Below are 19691 nucleotides of genomic sequence, written 5' to 3'. Positions count from 1 at the left end.
ACACAGATCCTGACTTGGGGCCCAACTAACTACTCCTAGGCTAAGGTACAAGCTCTGTATAACTTTGCTATTTAATCTAGATATGTAGTATTTCAGATGAGGATGACCTAATTTGTGAAGGGCCCCAGGTCCTTTTGCCAAAATAATATGAAGTTTAACTTGAAGATGAAGGTTTTGGAGGAATGTGATGAAAAGGGGAGGAGGAAGGATTATGAAGATTATCTCTCACTTACTGAATCAGTTAAGAGCTAGACCAAGGATAAAGAGAAAATAGGGGAAAGAGGAAAATGAATTGGAGGGAGGAAGAAAAAAGAATCAGAAGGGGCAACAGATTCGTTTTTATAGAGTGACATTTATTGATTTGATTTAAAACAAAAGAATAGATTCACCTTTCTATAGACACCCATAGTTTATAGAAACTTTCAGGGGGAGTATCCTCTTCCCACACCCACACAAAATAATAGGAGTCCCTCTGACACTACTGTGAGGTAGATATGAGCTGTTGTTCTCTTCCAAAAAATGAGGGTGAATGAGGTTTAGTGGTGAAATGAGGGAACCAGGAACAAAAACCAGACTTCTGGATTTTTCCAGTCCCCCTACTCTTACCACTGGGCAGCAGCATCTAGGAGTATTCCTAAAGGCTTGAAAACTGCAAAAGGTCCTCTAAATGCCATCATCCCCCGATCTAGGAAACCGGAGGAATGAAACAGGGATGCTCTCTTTACCCTGAGATGGGACTATGCAGCACCAACATGAAGAGAAGGGGTGCCCTCAGACATCGCTTATCCCTCCTGCTCCTGGGACAAATGAAGGCAGGCTGAAAGGATACACCCAGTTGCTGAGGTAGTGATAGGTTATTCGGTTTCCTTTGGAAGCTGATTCCATTTTCTCTGTAACCGCATCTGGAAGGAGCTAAGAAGATCCCAAGTCTACTCACTCTCACCCAACAGGCTCCTTAGCTCCTTATCATAGCAACAGACAGCTGATCCTGGAGGGCACAGGGTGGAAGTCAGGGGCGTAGCTCTAACAGTCTCACCGCTCCACAGAGGGCTTGGCTGGAAGACCCTCGTCTCAGGACACAGTCTGACTGAGCTCCCAGGATGTTGCAAGGAGTCTGGGATAATGAGATTGTTGCTTCTGTCGGCTGCAACCCAAGGCAAGGAACTCCTCGAAGTCCTGAAAGGCAGAAACATCTTGGGTCTGGGGAAAGAAGGAAAACGGGGCACTGGAGAGGTGGAATGGGGGTGGGGGAGGGCTGGTGAACGCTAGGCAGTACTTAGTTAAAAGATCACTGAATAATGAGAAATGCCCAGAGAGACAGGGTAACCCCTCTCCACTCCCCAAACCTATACCTCTGCCCTCCCTTCAGTTCCTGCGGAAGAATTCTCACTCTCACAAGTTCTCCAAGCAGGTTGGTCCTTCACATCTCTGGAGCAGATTCTCTCCTCTGCCAAACCTTTGGAGGGCCAGAGATTGTCAGCTAGAACCGGTTGGGCTTCAGTCCGCAATGAACTGGGGTCTGGACCAGTCAGCGCTTTTACTGAAGGCAGTGATCTGGGAGCACTGACCCTAACTGTAGCCATTACCCGCGCCACCGTCACCTAACCCCTCCCCCTCTTCCCCCCCACGCTCCCGGCATAGAGCTTGGAGTAGGGTACTAGCCTTTAGTCCCAGCATGGGGCACCGCCCTCCCTGTCTGCACACTGTAGCCTTTGGAAAGCTGAAGAATGCAGTGTTTCTCCAAGGGCCGAGTTCTGCCTCTTGCCTCGTGCCCCAGAATTACAAAAGAGATAAGAATCCCCAGTTCCCTATTTCTGACAGCCCCTTTTGGTAAGCAGGGCAGATTCTCTCTCCCCGCAACATTTCTCCACCTTTCCCCATCGCGACCACCCCCTCCCCCAATCCACTTTTTAAAAGTTTGCAGAACAAGGCACAAGTATCCCTCTTATCTCAGTACCTGGGCCTTTCACTTCTTGGTACCTACCCCTCGGGCTGTGGGCATAGTGCAGTCTGCGTTACCTCCCGCCGTTCCTCCCACTGAGAGCGTACCCTGCCGCCTTGCTCTACAGCCTCCGTCCCATCTTCCATCCCTTGACTCTGCGCAGCCTTGGTCGTGCTCGCTACTCCAGCGGTTAGGACTGGGGACGCTTCAGGGGTTCGGGGGAGGCAACGACGAGGACTCGGTGAGCGAGGTCTAGCGTACAGCCGGCGGTCGCAGCGACACAGCAGACGGCGAAAGGCGCTGCGAAAGTCAGGGCTGCGGCAGTATATTAGTGGGTTGAAGGCAGAGTTGGCATAGCCAAGCCAGTTGAGGGCGAGGAATGCCGTACTGGGAACCAACGTAGGCCCCCCGAGGGCGCGCACCACATTGGCGACGAAGAAGGGCAGCCAACAGAGGGTGAAGGTTCCCATGATGAGACCCAAAGTACGTAGGGCCCGGTGCTCCCTGAGAAGCAGCAAGCGTGCTGGTCTGCGGCCGCAGGAATGGACTCCCCCTGGAGGGGCGCAGGGCCTTTCCTGGGAAGAGGGCAACGGGGAAGGAGGGGGCTCCTCTGGAGGGAAGCGGCCAAGCTCCCGACGTAGCTGGCGCAGCTGGCGAGTAGCCACGGCAAAGACTCGTGCGTAGACAAAGAGCATGATGAGGAGGGGGAGATAGAAGGAGACAGAGGAGGAGAGCAGAGCGTAGGGCAAGTTAGAGGCGAAGGCGCAGCAGAAAGGATTGGAGTGGCAACTCTGTGCCTCGGCGTCTGCTCCTACGCGCCACCACTGGCTCATGATGGGTGCGAAAGACACTGCGGTGGACACGACCCACACCAAGACAACAGCTGCTCGGGCCCGGGGCTTGGTAACCAGGGCGCCGTAACGCAGTGGATTAGTCACTGCAAGGTAGCGGTCCACAGCTAGGGCGCAAAGAGTCTCAATGCTGGCGGTCACACACAGCACATCAATCGAGGTCCACAGTTCACAGACCGTGGCGCCGAATGGCCACTGTCCGGTCAGCGCCAAGGTGGCCCCCGGGGGTACCACAAGGAGCCCCACCACTAGGTCAGCCGCAGCTAGTGAAGTCACGAACACGTTTGTCATAGTCTGGAGCCGTGGGGTCCTGGCGATGGCCACAATGACCAGCAAGTTGCCTCCCACAGTCGCCAACACAGCCAGAGCCAAAAGCGCCCCTGCCACTGCTGCTGCCCACGGCGCCGCGGACAGCCCGCTAGTGTTGGTGGTGGCAGACGCCACCGTTGGGTGGTTTGGCCAGTCGGGCAAAGAGCTGTTCTCATGGGGCCACGGAGCCATCCCCGCTTGGGAAGCCAGGGACGGAAGAAGGGAGAGGGGATTGCCAGGCTCACCCAGCTCAGGGGAGGGGGTGGTAGGGCGTGGGAGCGGCTCCCCGGGCCTGGGCCATCTTCCTCGCCTGACTGGGACCAAGAACGCTCTGCCTTCCCCCCCTGGTGCCACCACTTCTGGGAGGAGTGGCGGCCCTTAAAGGGGCAGCAGCCAATAGTCCCGAGAGGGGAATAGAAGGGTGGAGAGAGGGAGGGGGAAAAGAAGGAAGGGGAGAAGATGAGGGAGGAGAAAAAAAGAAAGGGGATAGGAAGAGGAAGGATGGATGCTTGTCTTTTTCCTATGCCAAATCTGATTCTGTCCTCTTTGACTCACCTGTCTGCTTTTAAACCGCAATTTTGTACTACCTCCCCAACTTAGTGTTGCTTCCCCATACCAACACAGGCTTGAGCTCCAAGGTGAAATAAGATATCCAAGAGGTAAAGAAAGAACAAGAATCTCAAAGAAGTAAAGGGACAGGGGGGAGCTAGGTGGCTCAGGCCCAAAGACAGGGATCCTGGGTTCAAATATGATCTCAAAAACTTCCTAACTGCACAAGCTACTTAACCCCAATTGCCCAGCCCTTTCCACTTTTCTGTCCTAGAATTGATACCAAAACAAAAGGCAAGGGATTTTTGAAAAAGAAGTGAAGGAACAAATCAGGCCCAAGTATTTCCAATAGCCTTTGATTCATGGGATGGTTCTCTTTTGGATTCTTTAATTTAGACAGAGGAGAGAATTGGTACCCTCTCAGGCCTCAGTCCTAATTAGTACCCTAAAAGTGAAGCCGCAAGAACTTTCACTTACCTGTTTTTCTTTTCCCTTCTTTTTACTTCTCTTTAAAAATAAAAAAAAGTTTTTCTATTCTTTCTTCCTAGTGAGAAATTTACACATTTCTGATAGTATTTGAAAACACTTCCATTAGGATTTAGAACTGTTTGAGAACTGTATGCCAGCCACAATTCTCTTCCCATTCCAAGCTACCTTCCATTCAAACTATCACAGTGATCTTCCCAAAGCCTACTGTGTCACTCCCATATTCAATAAACAACAGTGGCTCCTATCACTTAAAGATCAAATATGAAATCTTTTATCACTTCAAAGCACTTCACAATCTGCCTAGCCTTCTTACACGTTAAACCAACCCCCACCCCACAGCATTTTGAGATCCAGTGACACTGGCCTCACTCATTATTCCTCAAACAAGATACTTCATTGCCAGGCTAACAGCATTTTAACTTTATTTATGCCTGGAATTTTTTCTCTACATCATTGCCTTGTGACTTTTCTGTTTTCCTTCAAGACCAAGCTAAAATCCCACCTTCTATAAGCAGTCTTTCTGGGTACCCCTTAATTCGAGTGCCTTCATTATGTTGGTTATCTCCAAGTTAACTTGTATGTAGCTTGTTTGTACATAGTCATTTGCCTGTTGTCTCCCTGCCTTAGACAGTGAGGTACTTGGAAGCAAGAAATGTCTTTTGCCCCTTTTTTTTTTTTGCACGCCCAGTGCTCAGCTTTTAATAAATATTTGTCAGATTGATTTGGTAATGTTCATTGACCTTATATATAAAAGGCAGCTGTGATTTACTGGCTAATAGAGCTTGCCTCAGAGTTCAGAAGATCTGGGTTCAATTTCTGCCCCAGACACCTGCAATATGTTCTTGGATAAATCACTTTACCTTTCAGCACTCCAGGAAACCCTCCTAGACTCTGTCTGAAAAGCAACTGTGAATCTCAATTGATAGAGGGAATTCTGGAAATTCTATCAGTGAAATCACAGTCTCAATCTACAAACAAATCATAATCTCTTCTTCCTCCATACTTGTATTTTTAGATAATCCTTTCTCTGAAGACTGCTGGGCATGAATACATTTTAAAACATATTAAATGGGAGAACCTCTCAATTTAAGGATGAGATTCCCCCCACCCCAATTTATTATTTCCCAACATCTAAAAATAAATCCCTTATAACCCCAAATGTTTGAAAGTGATTTCTTTCATTTGCCTGAAATATATGTATTTTAAACCCTTGCCTTCTGTCATAATAGGAATTCTAAGAAGATCGGCAAGAACAAGGCAATCAGGGTTAAGCAACTTGCCTCAGTTCAAACAGGACACATCTAAGGTCAAATTTGAACCCAGGTCCTCCCATCTCCAGGCCTGACTTTCAGACCACTATGCCACTTAGCTGCCCTACCAAAATAATTTCTTAATAAAAAATTTTTATAATAGGTAAGTTGTAAACTGTCATCATATACTTAGAATAAGATGGTATGACACTCTAATACCACATTTTCATGGGCACTATTAATTCTACTTCCTGGCTGAGGCAGCCCAAAACACCTGTTGAGATTTTTGCCTGACTTTACAGTTAGAAACAGATGCTCTCTGAGACCAAACTTCCCTTATATCTTTTGGCTAATATGTATCTGAGCTGGGACTTAATTCTGACTGCAGAAGCCAATCTCTCTCCTCTAAACCCTCTGATTCTCCCACCTGCCAGGCCCGAACCTCAACTCTGGGCTCAATTTTTGGCAGGTGATTCTCACATAATCACTAAGCCAGTTTCTTTCTAGCTAGGAGTAAAGAAGGGTTGTTGGAAAATAATATTCCCTGAGTTGAAACTGGGGACCAGGAAGATCTGATCTTTTCTTTTTATCAAGACCCTTCTGGGTTGGGTGCCAGCTTCCTCCTCAGAAACAATGGAACAAAAAGGGGAAAAATGATCATGGAAAATGCCTGCAGGGCCATGGCCCCTCTTTTGAATGCTCTTGAGACTGGATGTAGTGTCACTGGACAGAGTAATCCCTCAGGGAGCCTGAACCAGGAGCAGGGAGTGAGGAGGGAGGAAGGTCCTATAATTATCCCTGGAGAAAAGAAAGCAACTTCATCTCCCAAGGACCAAATGGCTCACCCATGACCCAAGGTTGCCAGTGAATCCTCAGAAGATGCCCTTTATGCCTATGCAGCTCTCGACCTAAGGTTTTAGGTGCCAGGAAATGCCCACGGTCTGTAAGTGGAGACATACTAACCCCGTAACTAAGGAATTCTTGACCGTTTATGTATTATGGACATCTTTTGGCAGCCTGGTGAAACCCATCAGACCCTTTCTCAGAACTTTTTTTAAACCTCTACCTTCTGTCTTAGAATCGATACTTAGTATTAGTTCCAAGGCAGAAGAGTGTAAGGGCTAGGCAATTGGGTTTCAGTGACTTGCCTAGGGTCACATAGCTGCATTATTTGTTTTTGGGGCAGTGAAATGACTTCCAGATTTGGGGAAGTTAAAGTTAAGTCATATAAGCACCAATAGGAGAAAAAAAGAGGCAATCTTTTTACAGAAAAGTGCATGATGTTCTAATTAATTTCTAATATTTTGCACAACTTTGGTGAAGAAGACTAAGTAGGGATATAATCCTTATATTCCAACATTTGAAGAAATGCTGCATAGAAAAGAGAACAGACTTGTTCTTCTGAGTCATAGAGGGCAGAACTAGGGTCAATGAGTAAAAGTTAAAAACAAGGCAAATTTTAAACTCATAAAGGAAGAATTTTTTTAAGCCTTACTTTCCATCTTAAAATCAATACTGTGTATTGGTTCTAAGGTAGAAGAGTAGTAAGGGCTAGGCAATGGGGGTTAAGTGACTTGCCCAGGATCAGATAGGTAAGAAATGATCAGATTTGAACCCAGGGCTTCCCATCTCCAGGTCTGGCTTTCAATCCACTGAGCCACCTAGTTGCCCCTAGAATGTTTTTAAATGAATAAAATAAAATACATAGGATTACAAAGGAAACCAATTATATTAAGAACCTCTGCTAACCCATCCCCCCAAAACAGCTAGGAATGGCATTGACTCCAGTTGGCCTCCAGTCTCTTTTGAGACTGCTAGCTGTTTCTCAGGGTAGAAACCCTAAGAAGCCTTCCTAACCCTGGTTTTGCAACACACCAGGGTATTGCCAGGCATCAGGTGACTCTTTAAAAAAAAGTTAATTTCTAAAATAAATATATGCCATATAAACCTTTTTTTAATTTTTATTTTTATACTCCACAACTTGGGGGGTGCCATCAAATCAAGTAATTCCCAAAACATTTGGGAACAGACTTTACTTTAGAGGTTTGTCTTGTTTAAGAAGTTTGCCCTTTTGAACTGATATTATTTTTCTTCTCTTGGTCTCAATTTCCTCATCTGTAAAACAGGATAATAGATTTGGAGCCAATAGAGAACTTAGAGATCATCCATCTGAAGCCCAGCGAGTTGGATCAATTTGCCTTTGATGCCATAGTTATGTGTTGCAGAATTGGGACTCAAATCCAAATTCTAGAACCCTCAAAAGAGCATTCTTGACTCTGTGATGCCTCTGAGTGGAGAGGGATGGCTCAAATTATTTCTATGGCCCTTCCAGTTTTAAATTCTTCAAAATTCTGATAATTTCCCAAGCTGTGTGTACTGAGTGATTCTTATCTGAATTTGGTAAGTTCTTAGGTCTGTATCTGACAGTACACTTTTCTCCTAATGTGGCTAGACTAATACCTACACCGGACTCAGCCTACACACAGTGTTAGACCAGGAAGTCTGGTGCTACCCACTGTTTTAGATGGGTAGGATAGAGAGAGAATGAACTAAAAACACACACACACACACACACCCCTGGGAGGGTCAGGGAGAATAATAATAACTCACAATTATATATAGCATTTTAAGGTTTACCAAGGGACAGCTAGGTGGTGCAATGGATAGAGCATCAGCCCTGGAATCAGGAGGATCCAAATTCCAATGCAGCCACAGACATTTCCTAGCTGTGTGACCCTGGGCAAGTCTCTTTGCCCTGTTTGCCTCCATTTCCTCATCTGGTAAAATGAGCTAGTGAAGGAAATGGCAAACTATTCTAGTAATTTTGCCAAGAAAACCCCAAATGGGGCAGCTAGCTGGCTCAGTGGATTGAGAGTCAGGCCCAGAGATCCTGGGTTCAAATCTGGCCTCAGACCTTCCTAGCTGTGTGACCCTGAACAAGTCACTTAACCCCCATTGCCTAGCCTTTACCTCTCTTCTGCCTTGGAATCAGTGCACAGTATTGATTCTAAGACGGAAGGTAAGGGTTTTGTTTTGTTTTAACCCAAATGGGGTCACAAACAGTTGGATTTGATTAATTGAATAAATAATCAAAAAGGCTTGCCAAGCATAATTTCTTCACCCCAAAATGTGAGGTACTTAGTATCAGTCTCATTATTATTATCTTTGCTTTAAAACTAAAACATGAAAAGGTTAATGACTTAGCAAAGATCAGGACCCAAACTCAAGTCTTCTCACTCCAAGGGGAGTTCTCTTTCCACAGACTCACTGGCCTCTGGTTGTATGAATTGTGGAAAGCCAAGGGCCTGAATCATTTACCCAAAACTATCCTTTGCTAAAAACTAAGGGAGAGAAGTGATAGATTAGAGACAGTGTGGAATTATGGAAAGAGTACTGGACTTGGAATTCAAGTCTTGGTGGCACAACACTTTACTTTTATAATCCTGGGCCAGTCACTCTGAAACTTAGTCTCCTAAATCCATAAAGTAAGAATGTTAATATTTGTTCCATTGGACCTTGCTTTAAGGAAAACATTTTGTAAACCTTCAAGCTCTGTGGAAATTTGGATTCATATCCTTTCTGTTGTTTGATAGATCTGGATGCCTGTATCAAGCAACAACAACAAAAAAAAAAATCCAATAGAAAGCAATACCAGGAAATAGAAAAGAAATCTCAGGTGCCCCTTGGTAAACCAAGGCTTTCTGAGGAGGAACAGGGACTCCTTCATCCCACTCCCATTCTCTCTTGTCCTACCTTTCACTTCCTATAAAGACTTTTGTGACAATGGATCTGGCAGCCAGCTAGGTCACCTATCCTCCAAAGTCTCATGGGGTAATTCTCATTTTTTGGTACTTTTCTGATTGAGAGTCAGGGGGGAACTGGTCTGTTGTTTTTGGAAAGTCAGCCTAATGACTTGGCATCAAGGGAATTTGCCCAGCCCTTTTGATGGAGGTCATCCAACTCTGAATAGAAGCAGACATTGCCCATAGAGACAGCCCTGGCCCACATCCCCCAGATGACCTTCAGCTTGTGCCCTTGGAAACCAGCAAATGGAGGTTTCTGCAGTTATTAGGGATGAATCTCTTGATAGGATATTTATGTGTGTAAAGACCTCAAGAGTATTAGCAGGCAGCAGCATATGTTGTCCCACTGGATCAATAAGCACAAGGAGCTGACCACTGTGGCTTAAGATATGGGTCAATAGGAAGGCTTGAAACAGTCACACTCTGTGATAGAAGAAGTTGCAATAGTCTAGGACAGTGATGGAGAACCTTTTTAGAGATGGAGTGCCAGGCCCCGCCCCACTCCCTTACTGTACCCCCATCCAGAGACCACCTGCTATGCCCCCCCTTACCCCACACAGGGGAGGGAGGAAGTGCTCCCATTGGGTTGCTGGGCAGAGGGATGGGAATGTGAAAAAATGCCTGTGGAGAGGAGGAGGGGAGCAGCTCTGCCCCAGTCCCTCTGCCTTTCTAGTAATGAACCCTGGCGTGGGGGGAGGGCAGCCATGTGCTGTGAAGTGCTTAGAGATTAATCAGACATCAAAGACACCAAGATCATCCACTGCATCCTGAACCATCACCAGTCATCTTGATTTTTGTCTTGCCACTGGAGTTGGAAGACTCTGGAAGAGAGTGAGGCTGACTTTATGCAACTCTGCCTCATTTAAATCCAATTTATGCTCAAATCAAAAGATATCACTCAGGGATGTCATTTTGGTCCTCTTGGAGTATGAAAGACAACAACCAACCAAGTCACTGTGCACATTGTTTTCTGTCATTCTGGTAACTTCACTTTGTAGTCAGTTCATATAGGTCTTACCTTGCTTCCCTATATTCTTCACATTTGTTGTTTCTTATGGAACAGAAATATCCCATTCCATTCGTATACCGCTAATCGGTTTGACTATTCCCCATGTAATCGGCATCTTTTATTTCTATTGCTTGGCTACTACAAAAAGTTCTGTTATAAATATTTTGTAGCATATGGAACTTTTTTTAATCTTGGACTTCCTTAGAGTATGTTCCTAGTGGGTCCACCCCCAACTTTGAATCTGATCCAATCGCATTCACCAAGTATAATATATTAAACACCTACTATTTGCAAGGCTCAAAGCTAGGCATTAAAGACACAAGAACAAAATAAGAGTCTCTGATCTCAAGGAAATTGAACTTTACTGTGGATTGTTGTCCATTAATGCCTTTGAGACTTCAATATAACATATATGATGTTTCAAAATAAATACTTGTAGATGAAAAGGAGAATTTTCTGGATGGAAAGTATTTGTATTCATGAAAAACTTTAGAAATAAGTTTTCATATTTGCAAACTGCATATTCACATTTGCACCCTTTTGCCATGGTATCCTAAGATGCTACCTACAGAGCTAAGTTACAGCTCTGAGTATATAGCAATGAATTAGCCAGTCAACCAGGAAGTATTTATGAAGAAACTATCACCTAAGCAAAGAGGCACTTTGCTAGGTGCTAGTGGCACAAAGACAGACAGTTTTCACTTTACATAAATTTATATGTATTTATATGTTTCTGCAAATTTGATTCTACATAAAGAATGCTGAAAGAAATCTGCATTTAAAAAAAAACACCTACTCTAATTTCACTGCTAACTGTACAGTGCCCTCTCTTTTCTGGAACTCACTACCCCACTAGAAAACAACACAGAAAACCCACCCTTCAAGTGAAGAACAGACATGGAGGGATTACCTCTGCTTCCTCTGCCAGACCGGATCTTGGCTTGAGAGCTCCAGCACCTAGAGAGGAAGATTTTGCCATGCTTTGCCCCCCCAGCCAGTGTGTCTGCCCATTCCTACTACCCCCAGCATATTCTTTCCCTAAGTTCTAGCCAGACCTGGACATGGCTGGCCCTAAGTCTCTCTTTCTGTTCTCAATTCTCTATCCCTGGCCTCCATGTGTCCTTGAACCATATACTGGCCCCCTTCCTCCAAAGTATGGCATCCCTCTTCCTGCACCCCTCCCTTCCTCCCTTCCTCAGATCCACAGCCAATTCACATTCAGAAAAGTCACTTTTCGTAAAAGTCTGCTGAACAATTCACTTGGGTAAAGTGCGAGCAGTCCATACAATAAATAAAATTAGCTCTACTCAAAAAGAGCTTCTACTGTAATGAGGAAAACATCAGGTATATAGACAAGCTTTTACAGAATAAAGAGGTAAAGAGAATAAACATGAAGATGTTAAATACAAGAGGTGGTTGAGGAGGGAGAGCTCTAGCTGTTGGGGAGTTTTCAGGAAAGTCTTTATGTAGAATGTTGTTTAAAGAAAGAGAAGCATTCTGTGCAGAGGAGGTGAGAAGAAACTGAATTTTAGGGATGGGAGATGATTAATGCAAAGGCATGGAGATGAGAAATGAAGTATCATGTGCAAAGAACAAAATAGAAAGTCATTTTGGCTAACTCTCAGAGTGGAGGAGGAGGAGAAGGAAGAAGAGTAATATCCAGGGAAGCTAGACGGATGGTTTGAAGATATGTTGCAAAGGACTTAAAAAGTAAAACAGAGGGATTTCTATTTAATCCTTTAAAAGGCAAAAGGGAAACACTGGAATGGGTTGAATAGAGGAGTCACGTGATCAGGTATGCATTTTTGAAACACCACTTGGGCAACAACAATGTAGAGATTAGACTGGAGTGGTGAGATCTGAAGTAAGGAGGCCAGTCGCAATCATTCAAGCCAGAGGGGACCAGAGCTTGGACTCAGATGACAGCTGTAAGGAGAGAGAAGGGGTTGGATGTAAGAGATGTTGCAGAGGTAGAAACAACCATATTTATCTGATTGGATACATGCGAGGTAATAAGGAGTGAGGAGTCAAAGGTAATGCTAAAGAAAACCTTAGAGCCTGGAAGGATAGTGCCTTGGAGAGAAATAGGATAGTTTGGGAGAGGGGATAGTTTTGAGGGAAAGATCATGAGTTCAGTTCCAAACAAAGGAAGTTTAAGATTTCTCTGAAATGTCCAGTTTGAAATATTCCAGAGGCAACTGGTGATTCAGGACTGAAGCTCGGGAGACAGATGCTGAATGTGCAAGTCTTTGAGTCTATGAGTCTTCTGCCTAGAAATGATAGTCAAATCCATGGAAGTTGTTTTGGTTTCAAAAAAACATATATAAAGATTAAAGAGAAAAGGATCTCAGACAGAAGCTTGGTATAAGCCCATTGTTGTGGGCTATGATATGGATGATGAACTAGTAAAGGATTTGGGGAAAAAAGTAGTCAAACAGAAAAATTAGGGGAAAGCAGTGTTACAAAAGCCCAGTAAAGAGAGAGTGGTTCAGAGGAGAGGGCCAGTCTGGACACTTCTTAGCTGTGTGACCATGGGCAAGTCACTTAGCCCCAATTGCCTACGCCTTACTGCTCTTCTGCCTTGGAAGACTTAGTATTGATTCTAAGAAAGAAGGTAAGGGTTAAAAAAAAAAGGAATGAATGAGAGGAGAAAAAGTATATACAGTTGTATTCAAAGAGTTTGGCTGAGAAAAGGAGAGATTGTAGAATAATAGCTTGCGAGAGGGGAGAGTTCGGGTGACAAAAGGACTGGGTATAGAGCACTTGACCAAGAGTTTAGCATATAGTAGGATATTTACTCTATAAGCTTATAACCTATTCCCTTTACCTTCCTTCTAACTCCGCTTACTCCTCCTCTAAAGTGTTTTCTCCTCCAGTGAAATTTCCTTTCCCCATCTCCTCATAGCCCAGATATTCTGCCATATTAATCGAGGAATCTCCATGTTGGAACAGACCTCAGAGGCCGTAGAATTCAATTCATCCATGAGTCAGAATCTCTTCTACAACTTTTATGACAAGCAGTCATACATTCTACACTTGAAGACCTCTGGTGACTGAGAAGCTATCTCTCCCTCCCTGGGAATAGCCCATCCACTCTGGGATAATTTACCATTAGGTGGTCTTTTTTTTATGTTTAGCCTCAATCTGTCTCTCAGGGACTTTGCTCTTAGCTCTGTTCTATGGGGCCAAGCAGAACAAATAAGTCTAATCCTTCTTGCAAAATATGACAATCCTTCAAATACCTGAAGATAGCAATCATTCCCCTGGAGTTGAGTCTCTAGTCTAAATCAGTGATTCCCAAAGTGGGCGCTACTGCCCCCTGGTGGGTGCTACAGCAATCCAGGAAAGCGATGATGGCCACAGGTGCATTTATCTTTCCTATTAATTGCTATTAAAATTTAAAAAATTAATTTCCAGGGGGCTAAGTAATATTTTTTCTGGAAAGGGGGCAGTAGGCCAAAAAAGTTTGGGAACCACTGGTCTAAACAGTGCCAATTCCTTCAACTGGAACTTTTGATCAGGGTTCCAAGGCACATCACCACTTTAACCACAGCTCTAGCTCCTCAGTGACCTTCCTAAAAGACAATCGTCAGAAAAGACTTAAGATTCCAGGAGTGGCCTGATCAGAGTAAAGGACAATCTATGAGAACCTTTGAATGTCTTCGGGGATACATTTATATGTACTCTAAACAGCTGGGCTGTTATTTTCTCTCTGGTTCTTCACCCTTTCCTACCCACTACCCTCTTCATCACAACCATCTTCTTGTAGCTTTGGTATTCAACAGGAGGAACTAGTTGGGGTTCTCTATGAATCATCAACAAACATGAAGAGTGCTTCCCAGTAACAGAGAGCAAGCGAATGTGCAAAAGATAATAGTAATCCATTTATGTAGAACTTTATGATTTGCAAAACATTTTACATACATTATCTTATATCGTCTTCACATCAACGCTGTGAGACAGATGCTCTTGTGATTCCCATTTTAAAGATAAGAATTGTCAAGCATACATTTATTGTTGTATGCCTGTGGAACTTAGACAGTATAACAGCACCATACCAGAAAACTGATCCATTCCCTTTGGAAATGTCTTGGGAAGATTCTGAAGATCATAGGGCAAAATGAGGTACTGGACACTGAGGTCCTTTCTCAACCTCAACTGCCAAGCATTCCAACTCTGCTTCAGAGAGTACAACTCCAATGGGTTGGTCCCATTGTTTGAATGCCAAACCTATGTTTGCCTAAAAGATTTTTTTTAAGAGAACTCACATGAGGCTAGCATTTAAATGGAAGTCAGAAGAAGCAGTACAAGGACACTCTCAAGTTTTCTCTGAAGAACTTTGGTATTGATGGAGAGATGTGGAAGACACCAACACAGGACTATCTGCCATGGAACGTCTGCATCCAGAAAGGCGCTGTGCTCTATGAGTAGAGCAGAATTGCAATAGCTCAAAAGAAATGAGAGATGCACACATTTAGAGACATCTCCATCCCAAATGTTTATATGGATTATTTGTGCCCAACCTGTGGTAGAACTTTTCAATTTTGTATTGTTCTCATCAGTTACAGTCATGCTCTACTTTGACCCCCAACATAGTTGTACCGTTTTGGTCCTCTTCAATTATAAAGGACAAGAGATTAGAAACTGAGGCTGAGAGAAGTCATATTTTCCCAGGGTCAAACAGTAAATATCTGAAGTAGGATTCAAACTCAATTGCCCTCATTTCTCCTTTTGGTATTAAACCCATTGAGAGGAACTGTTGATTCTTAACTGTGACATAGAGTGTACAAAGATTTAATTCCCCTTCTTTGGTATCCTGGCTTCCTCATTCCAAGGTCAAGCTCTATATAACATAGCCACTCTAAAAAAAAAAGCTTTGGTTTTTATGAACTTAGGAGTGAACTATGTGATAGGCTCAATGATTCTGAATTTTTGAGGTAACGAAAATGCTATCTATGCTTATTTTGTTTCTGTTTTCTTTAGTCTAGGGGAGGGGAAATTAAATAACCAATGATTACATAGCAATTGGCATGTATCAAAAACTCATCTTGGGGGGCAGCTGGGTAGCTCAGTGGATTGAGAGTCAGACCTAGAGATGGGAGGTTCTAGGTTCAAATCTGACCTCAGACACTTCCCAGCTGTGTGACCCTGGGCAAGTCACTTGACCCCCATTGCCTACCTTTACCACTCTTCTGCCTTGGAGCCAATACACAGTATTGACTCTAAGATGGAAGGTAAGGGTTTAAAAAAAAACTCATCTTGAATTCAGCAGGCAACCTGATTGACTCTTAATAAGTCTAGGCTAGTAAAATGGACTTGGGAACTTGGGCCAGAGAGCCTTGTTGGATAAATCTCAAAATTAGCCTTGGGGAGTTAGAGTGGGAAGTTGAGTAGGAAGACACCATTCTCATTGGGCATTACAAGGAGACTAGAGATAATCAGAATGGGCCAGGCCAGGTCTAGGATATTGAAATAAGATTAAAAAGTTGTCATTTAGAGCCTCCTCATCCAGAGCTTCCTTTGATCCACATGATCAATGCATAAATCAACAAGCATTTATTAAGTTTGTACTATGTACCAAGCACCATGTTAGGAGTCAGAAAAATGAAATCATTCTTTCCTAAGGGAGTTTATATTATATTAGCATGTACATACACATATATAAAGAAAATATTTTTGAAACCAGAGCTATGATTTCATTGATTTATTTAACTCACACCGTTGGGACACCCTCTATCAATATAATGGGCTTGTGCTTTTCAGGTTAGTCTCAGAGAGTTTCCTTAGGTCCTTGAGAGGTTAAGTGATTTTGTCTTGGCTTACGTGGCCAGTATGCTCCAGAAGTGATACTTTTACTCATGTCATCCTGACTCTAAAATGTGTTCTCTATCTACTAACCTATGCTGCCTCTTGATGTAAAATATGTACAAAATAAGAACAAGGTAATATTTTTGGTGGGAAGGCATTAGCAGTTTGGGTGGGGAGAACAAGAAAGGCTTTATGTAGAAGGAATCAGACACTTGAGTTAAGTTTTTTAGGAAATTAGGGATCCCAAGAGTCAAAGGTTAAAAGAGAATATTTTAGGCATGGAGGGATAACTGTCCAAAGAGATTGTTAATTGTTACTTAGATGGTTCTGAAATCACATTTTCTCTTTTTTCTTTGTTAAAAAAAAAAACAGTAACCTAACAACCTAGAAATGACACTTTTGAGGAATACGGTGAAGGAAATAAGTATTGGGCTCAAGCAGCAAGACATAGTGGCAGCAACAAGAGTTGGGGGACAGGTCATTAGAGTACAGACTTACTGAGCAGAAAAAAGTGGAAGTCACAAAGTCAAAGGACAAGGTCCCCTGGATCAGTTCCAAGAGAAAAAGCTGATGCCCTACACAAAGCAGATGGGGTCCAGTGAAGCCTGAAGTCCAAAGCTGAATTGATAACTTTTGTATAGCATTCAACTAATACTAAGAACAGAACACTACCTTAGAGTAGGTTAGTTAGATCTTCTCTGTTATTATTTCTTTTCATATTATTGTTGTTCAGTCATTTCAGTCACATCCAACACTTCATGACCCCATTTGGGGTTTTCTTGGCTAAGATACTGGAGTGTTTTGCCATTTCCTTCTCCCTCATTTTACAGATGAGAAACTGAAGCAAACAGGGTTAATTGACTTGCTCAGGGTCACACAGCTAGAAAGTGCATCTGAAGCTGGATTTGAACTTAATGAAGATCAGTCTTCCTGGTTCCTAAATTGGTGCTCTATCTACTGCATCATTTTTTTTCATAGATTCTAGTTAAAAGAAAATACTTAAACCAGGGTACATCTGAACTCTGATTTTGTTATTTGTTGAATACTTTTATCATCCATGTTAGTATGTAAGGTCCTAGATGTCAGGGATTGTGTTATATTTATCTTTTCATCTCCCCCAGTACCCCATATCAGTTTAATAAATGTCTTTTGAATGAGATAGTTAAAATAAAAAAGATAGGTTAGTTAGAAAGCCAAGAAGACCCTTGAACTGAGAAATTTCCTCTGCCCTTTGATGGAACTCCCAAATCAGAGCATTTGAGATTAAAATCAGTGGAGTAAATAATTTCCAATCAGTTGCTATCAGCAATCTTATGCATTTCCGGAAGCCTCACCCAGAGAAATTTGAAAAAAAGTAGCAAAGGCAGAGCTTTAACCCTAAAAAATGACTGCTTGGTCCAGCACCCAGGAACTAATCATAAGACAATAATAACCTTACACAGAGGGGTGACCAAGATGATCTTGGATGTGATATGGTATATTTCAGACCATAGCAGTAAAGCATTGTCCTCCAACTGCTACTCTTCTTCACATATGGTATTTGTACCAATTATACCAAACTCCAAAACCTTCTCAGTGAAATCCACAGTAATGTGAAAAAGATTGTTCTAACCCAGGGGTCAGCAAACTCCAGCCCTCAGGCTGGCCCACCACCTGTTTTTGGTATAGCCTGAGAACTAAGACAGATTTGGCCCACAGTAGTACTTTGCTGATCCCTGGAGACTCAACTATCCACATGAGAAAACTGAATTGAAGAAACAAACATTTAGATAGCACCTATTCTGTGCCATGCACTTTGCCTTGTTTTACAAATATTATCTCATTTTTCCCTCACAATAACCCTGGGAGGTAGATATTATTTTTATCCCATTTTACAGATGAGGAAACTGAGGTTAAGTGACTTGCCCAAAGTCACAGAACTAGAAAGTATCTGAGGCTGGATTTGAACACAGTTTTTACTGACTCCAGACCCAGTGCTCTATCCACTATGCCACCTAACTTCCCCTAAGTACATGCATATATATCTTCCACAAAGTTCTACTCCACCAAAGTCCACTGTGGCAGAAAGGTAGCTTGGGGTTCCCTAAGGTTACATCTATGGAGCAAAAGTTCTGACAAGGCTTTCCAAACAGAAAAGTCTTCAAGTTAGACTGGTTATCTATTCCCAAGGATCAACTCAGTTATACTTGGAGAGATTTATTCCCAAGTTGGACACACAATTGAAGAATTTTTCAACCACTATAACTCTTAAAGATTATTTATTAAATCATAGAGAGCTGTGGTTTTTAAAAAAATATTTTTGGTAGGTGCAACATTCACAAATATAAAATCGTACAGATGTTTAAAGTATGGAAGAAAGAAGGGAAAGGAGGAAAAAGGGATAGAGAGAGGAGAAAAGAGGGAGAAAGAGGGGGAAAGAGAAATAAAGATGGAGAAGCAAAGAAAGAAAGGAAAAGAGAAAAGGGGAATGAGATACAAAAAGAGAGGAAGGAAGAGAAGGAAAGGGAGGGATATGAAAAGAGAAAGAAGAGAGATAGAGATTAAAACAAAGAAAAGAAGAAAGAAAAGGAAAGAGTGAGAAAGGGGAGAGAAAGAGTTAGAGAGATGGGGAGAGAAAGATAAAGATAGGAAGAGAGAGAAGGAAAGAGAGATGAAAAGAAGAAAGATAGACAAAGAAAGGAAGAAAGAAAAGGAAAGAGTGAGAGAGAGGGAAAGAGAATGATAAAGAGATGAAGAGAGAGGGGAAAGAGAGAAATAGAGGAAGAGAGAGGGAAAGAGAAAGAGATAAAAAGAGGAAGAGAGAAAGGAGAAAAGAGAGTGAGACAAAGAGAAGAGAGAATGATGAGCAAATTGAGAGCTGACCTCATATTCAGGAAAACCTTGCCATCTCTGACCCATACTGGCTGAGTGACTCCAGGGCCACTGAGTTAACTGTCTAAGATTATAAATTTCAGAGAAGGATTTGAACTACATTGCTAGAAAGGAAGCTCCTTATGATAATGAAATAACAGGCCCATTTTTTCCCTAATGTATGTATGTATAAGTGCAGATTCAGGGCTAGAGAGATGGCCTTAGAATCAGACTTCATACTACCTTACAACTAGCAAATTGGTCAATATGGCAGCAAAGGAAAGTGATAAATGTTGGAGGGGATGTGGCAAAATTGGGCCACTAATACACTGTTGGTGGAATTGTAAATTGATCCAACCAGTCTGGAAAGCACTTTGGAATTATGTCCAAAGGACTTTAAAAGAATGCTTGCCCTTGGATCCAGTCAGACCATTGCTGTATTTGTACCCCAAAGATATAATAAGGAAAAAGACTTGTACAAAAATATTTATAGCTGCACTTTTTGTGGTGCCAAAAAATTGAAAAATGAGGGGGTGTCCATCAATTGGGAAATGGCTGAACAAATTATGGTGATGAAATATTATTGTGTTGTAAGGACTGATGATCTGGAGGCTTCCCATATGAACTGGAAGAACCTCAATGAACTGATGCAAAGTGAAATGAGCAGAACCAGAAGAACGCTGTACACAGAAAGTAAAACATTGTGGAAAAATCCAACATAATGATCTTGCTACTAGTAGCAATGCAACAAGCCAGGACACTCCTGAAGGACTTATGTAAAATAATGCTATCCACATTGAGGGAAAGAACTATGGGAGTAGAAATGCAAAA

At 42.8% G+C, this 19691-nt stretch overlaps 1 protein-coding gene across 1 annotated transcript; it reads right to left on the bottom strand.

Annotated features, from left to right (window-relative positions):
* Positions 1-357: 357 nt before the first annotated feature.
* Positions 358-3294, bottom strand: ADRB3 (adrenoceptor beta 3). Its single transcript, XM_044660861.1, has 2 exons — positions 1985-3294; positions 358-1176 (listed from the first exon to the last, which is right to left on the bottom strand). The coding sequence occupies exons 1-2, from the start codon at positions 3292-3294 to the stop codon at positions 930-932; spliced, it is 1557 nt and encodes a 518-aa protein (XP_044516796.1). The 3' UTR covers positions 358-929.
* Between the last annotated feature and the right edge of the window lie 16397 nt (positions 3295-19691).

This window comes from Gracilinanus agilis, chromosome 2, assembly GCF_016433145.1.
Source record: "Gracilinanus agilis isolate LMUSP501 chromosome 2, AgileGrace, whole genome shotgun sequence".
Classification (NCBI taxonomy): domain Eukaryota; kingdom Metazoa; phylum Chordata; class Mammalia; order Didelphimorphia; family Didelphidae; genus Gracilinanus; species Gracilinanus agilis.
The sequence above is the reverse complement of the archived record's forward strand: the minus strand, read 5'-3'. Positions and strand labels throughout refer to the sequence as shown.

Coding starts and splice junctions, on each gene's coding strand:
- ADRB3 (XM_044660861.1), bottom strand. CDS start 3,294: ATGGCTCCGTGGCCCCATGAGAACAGCTCTTTGCCCGACTGGCCAAAC. Junction 1,177..1,984: donor CTATGCCCACAGCCCGAGGG/GTAGGTACCAAG, acceptor TCTGCCTTTCAG/GACTTCGAGGAGTTCCTTGC.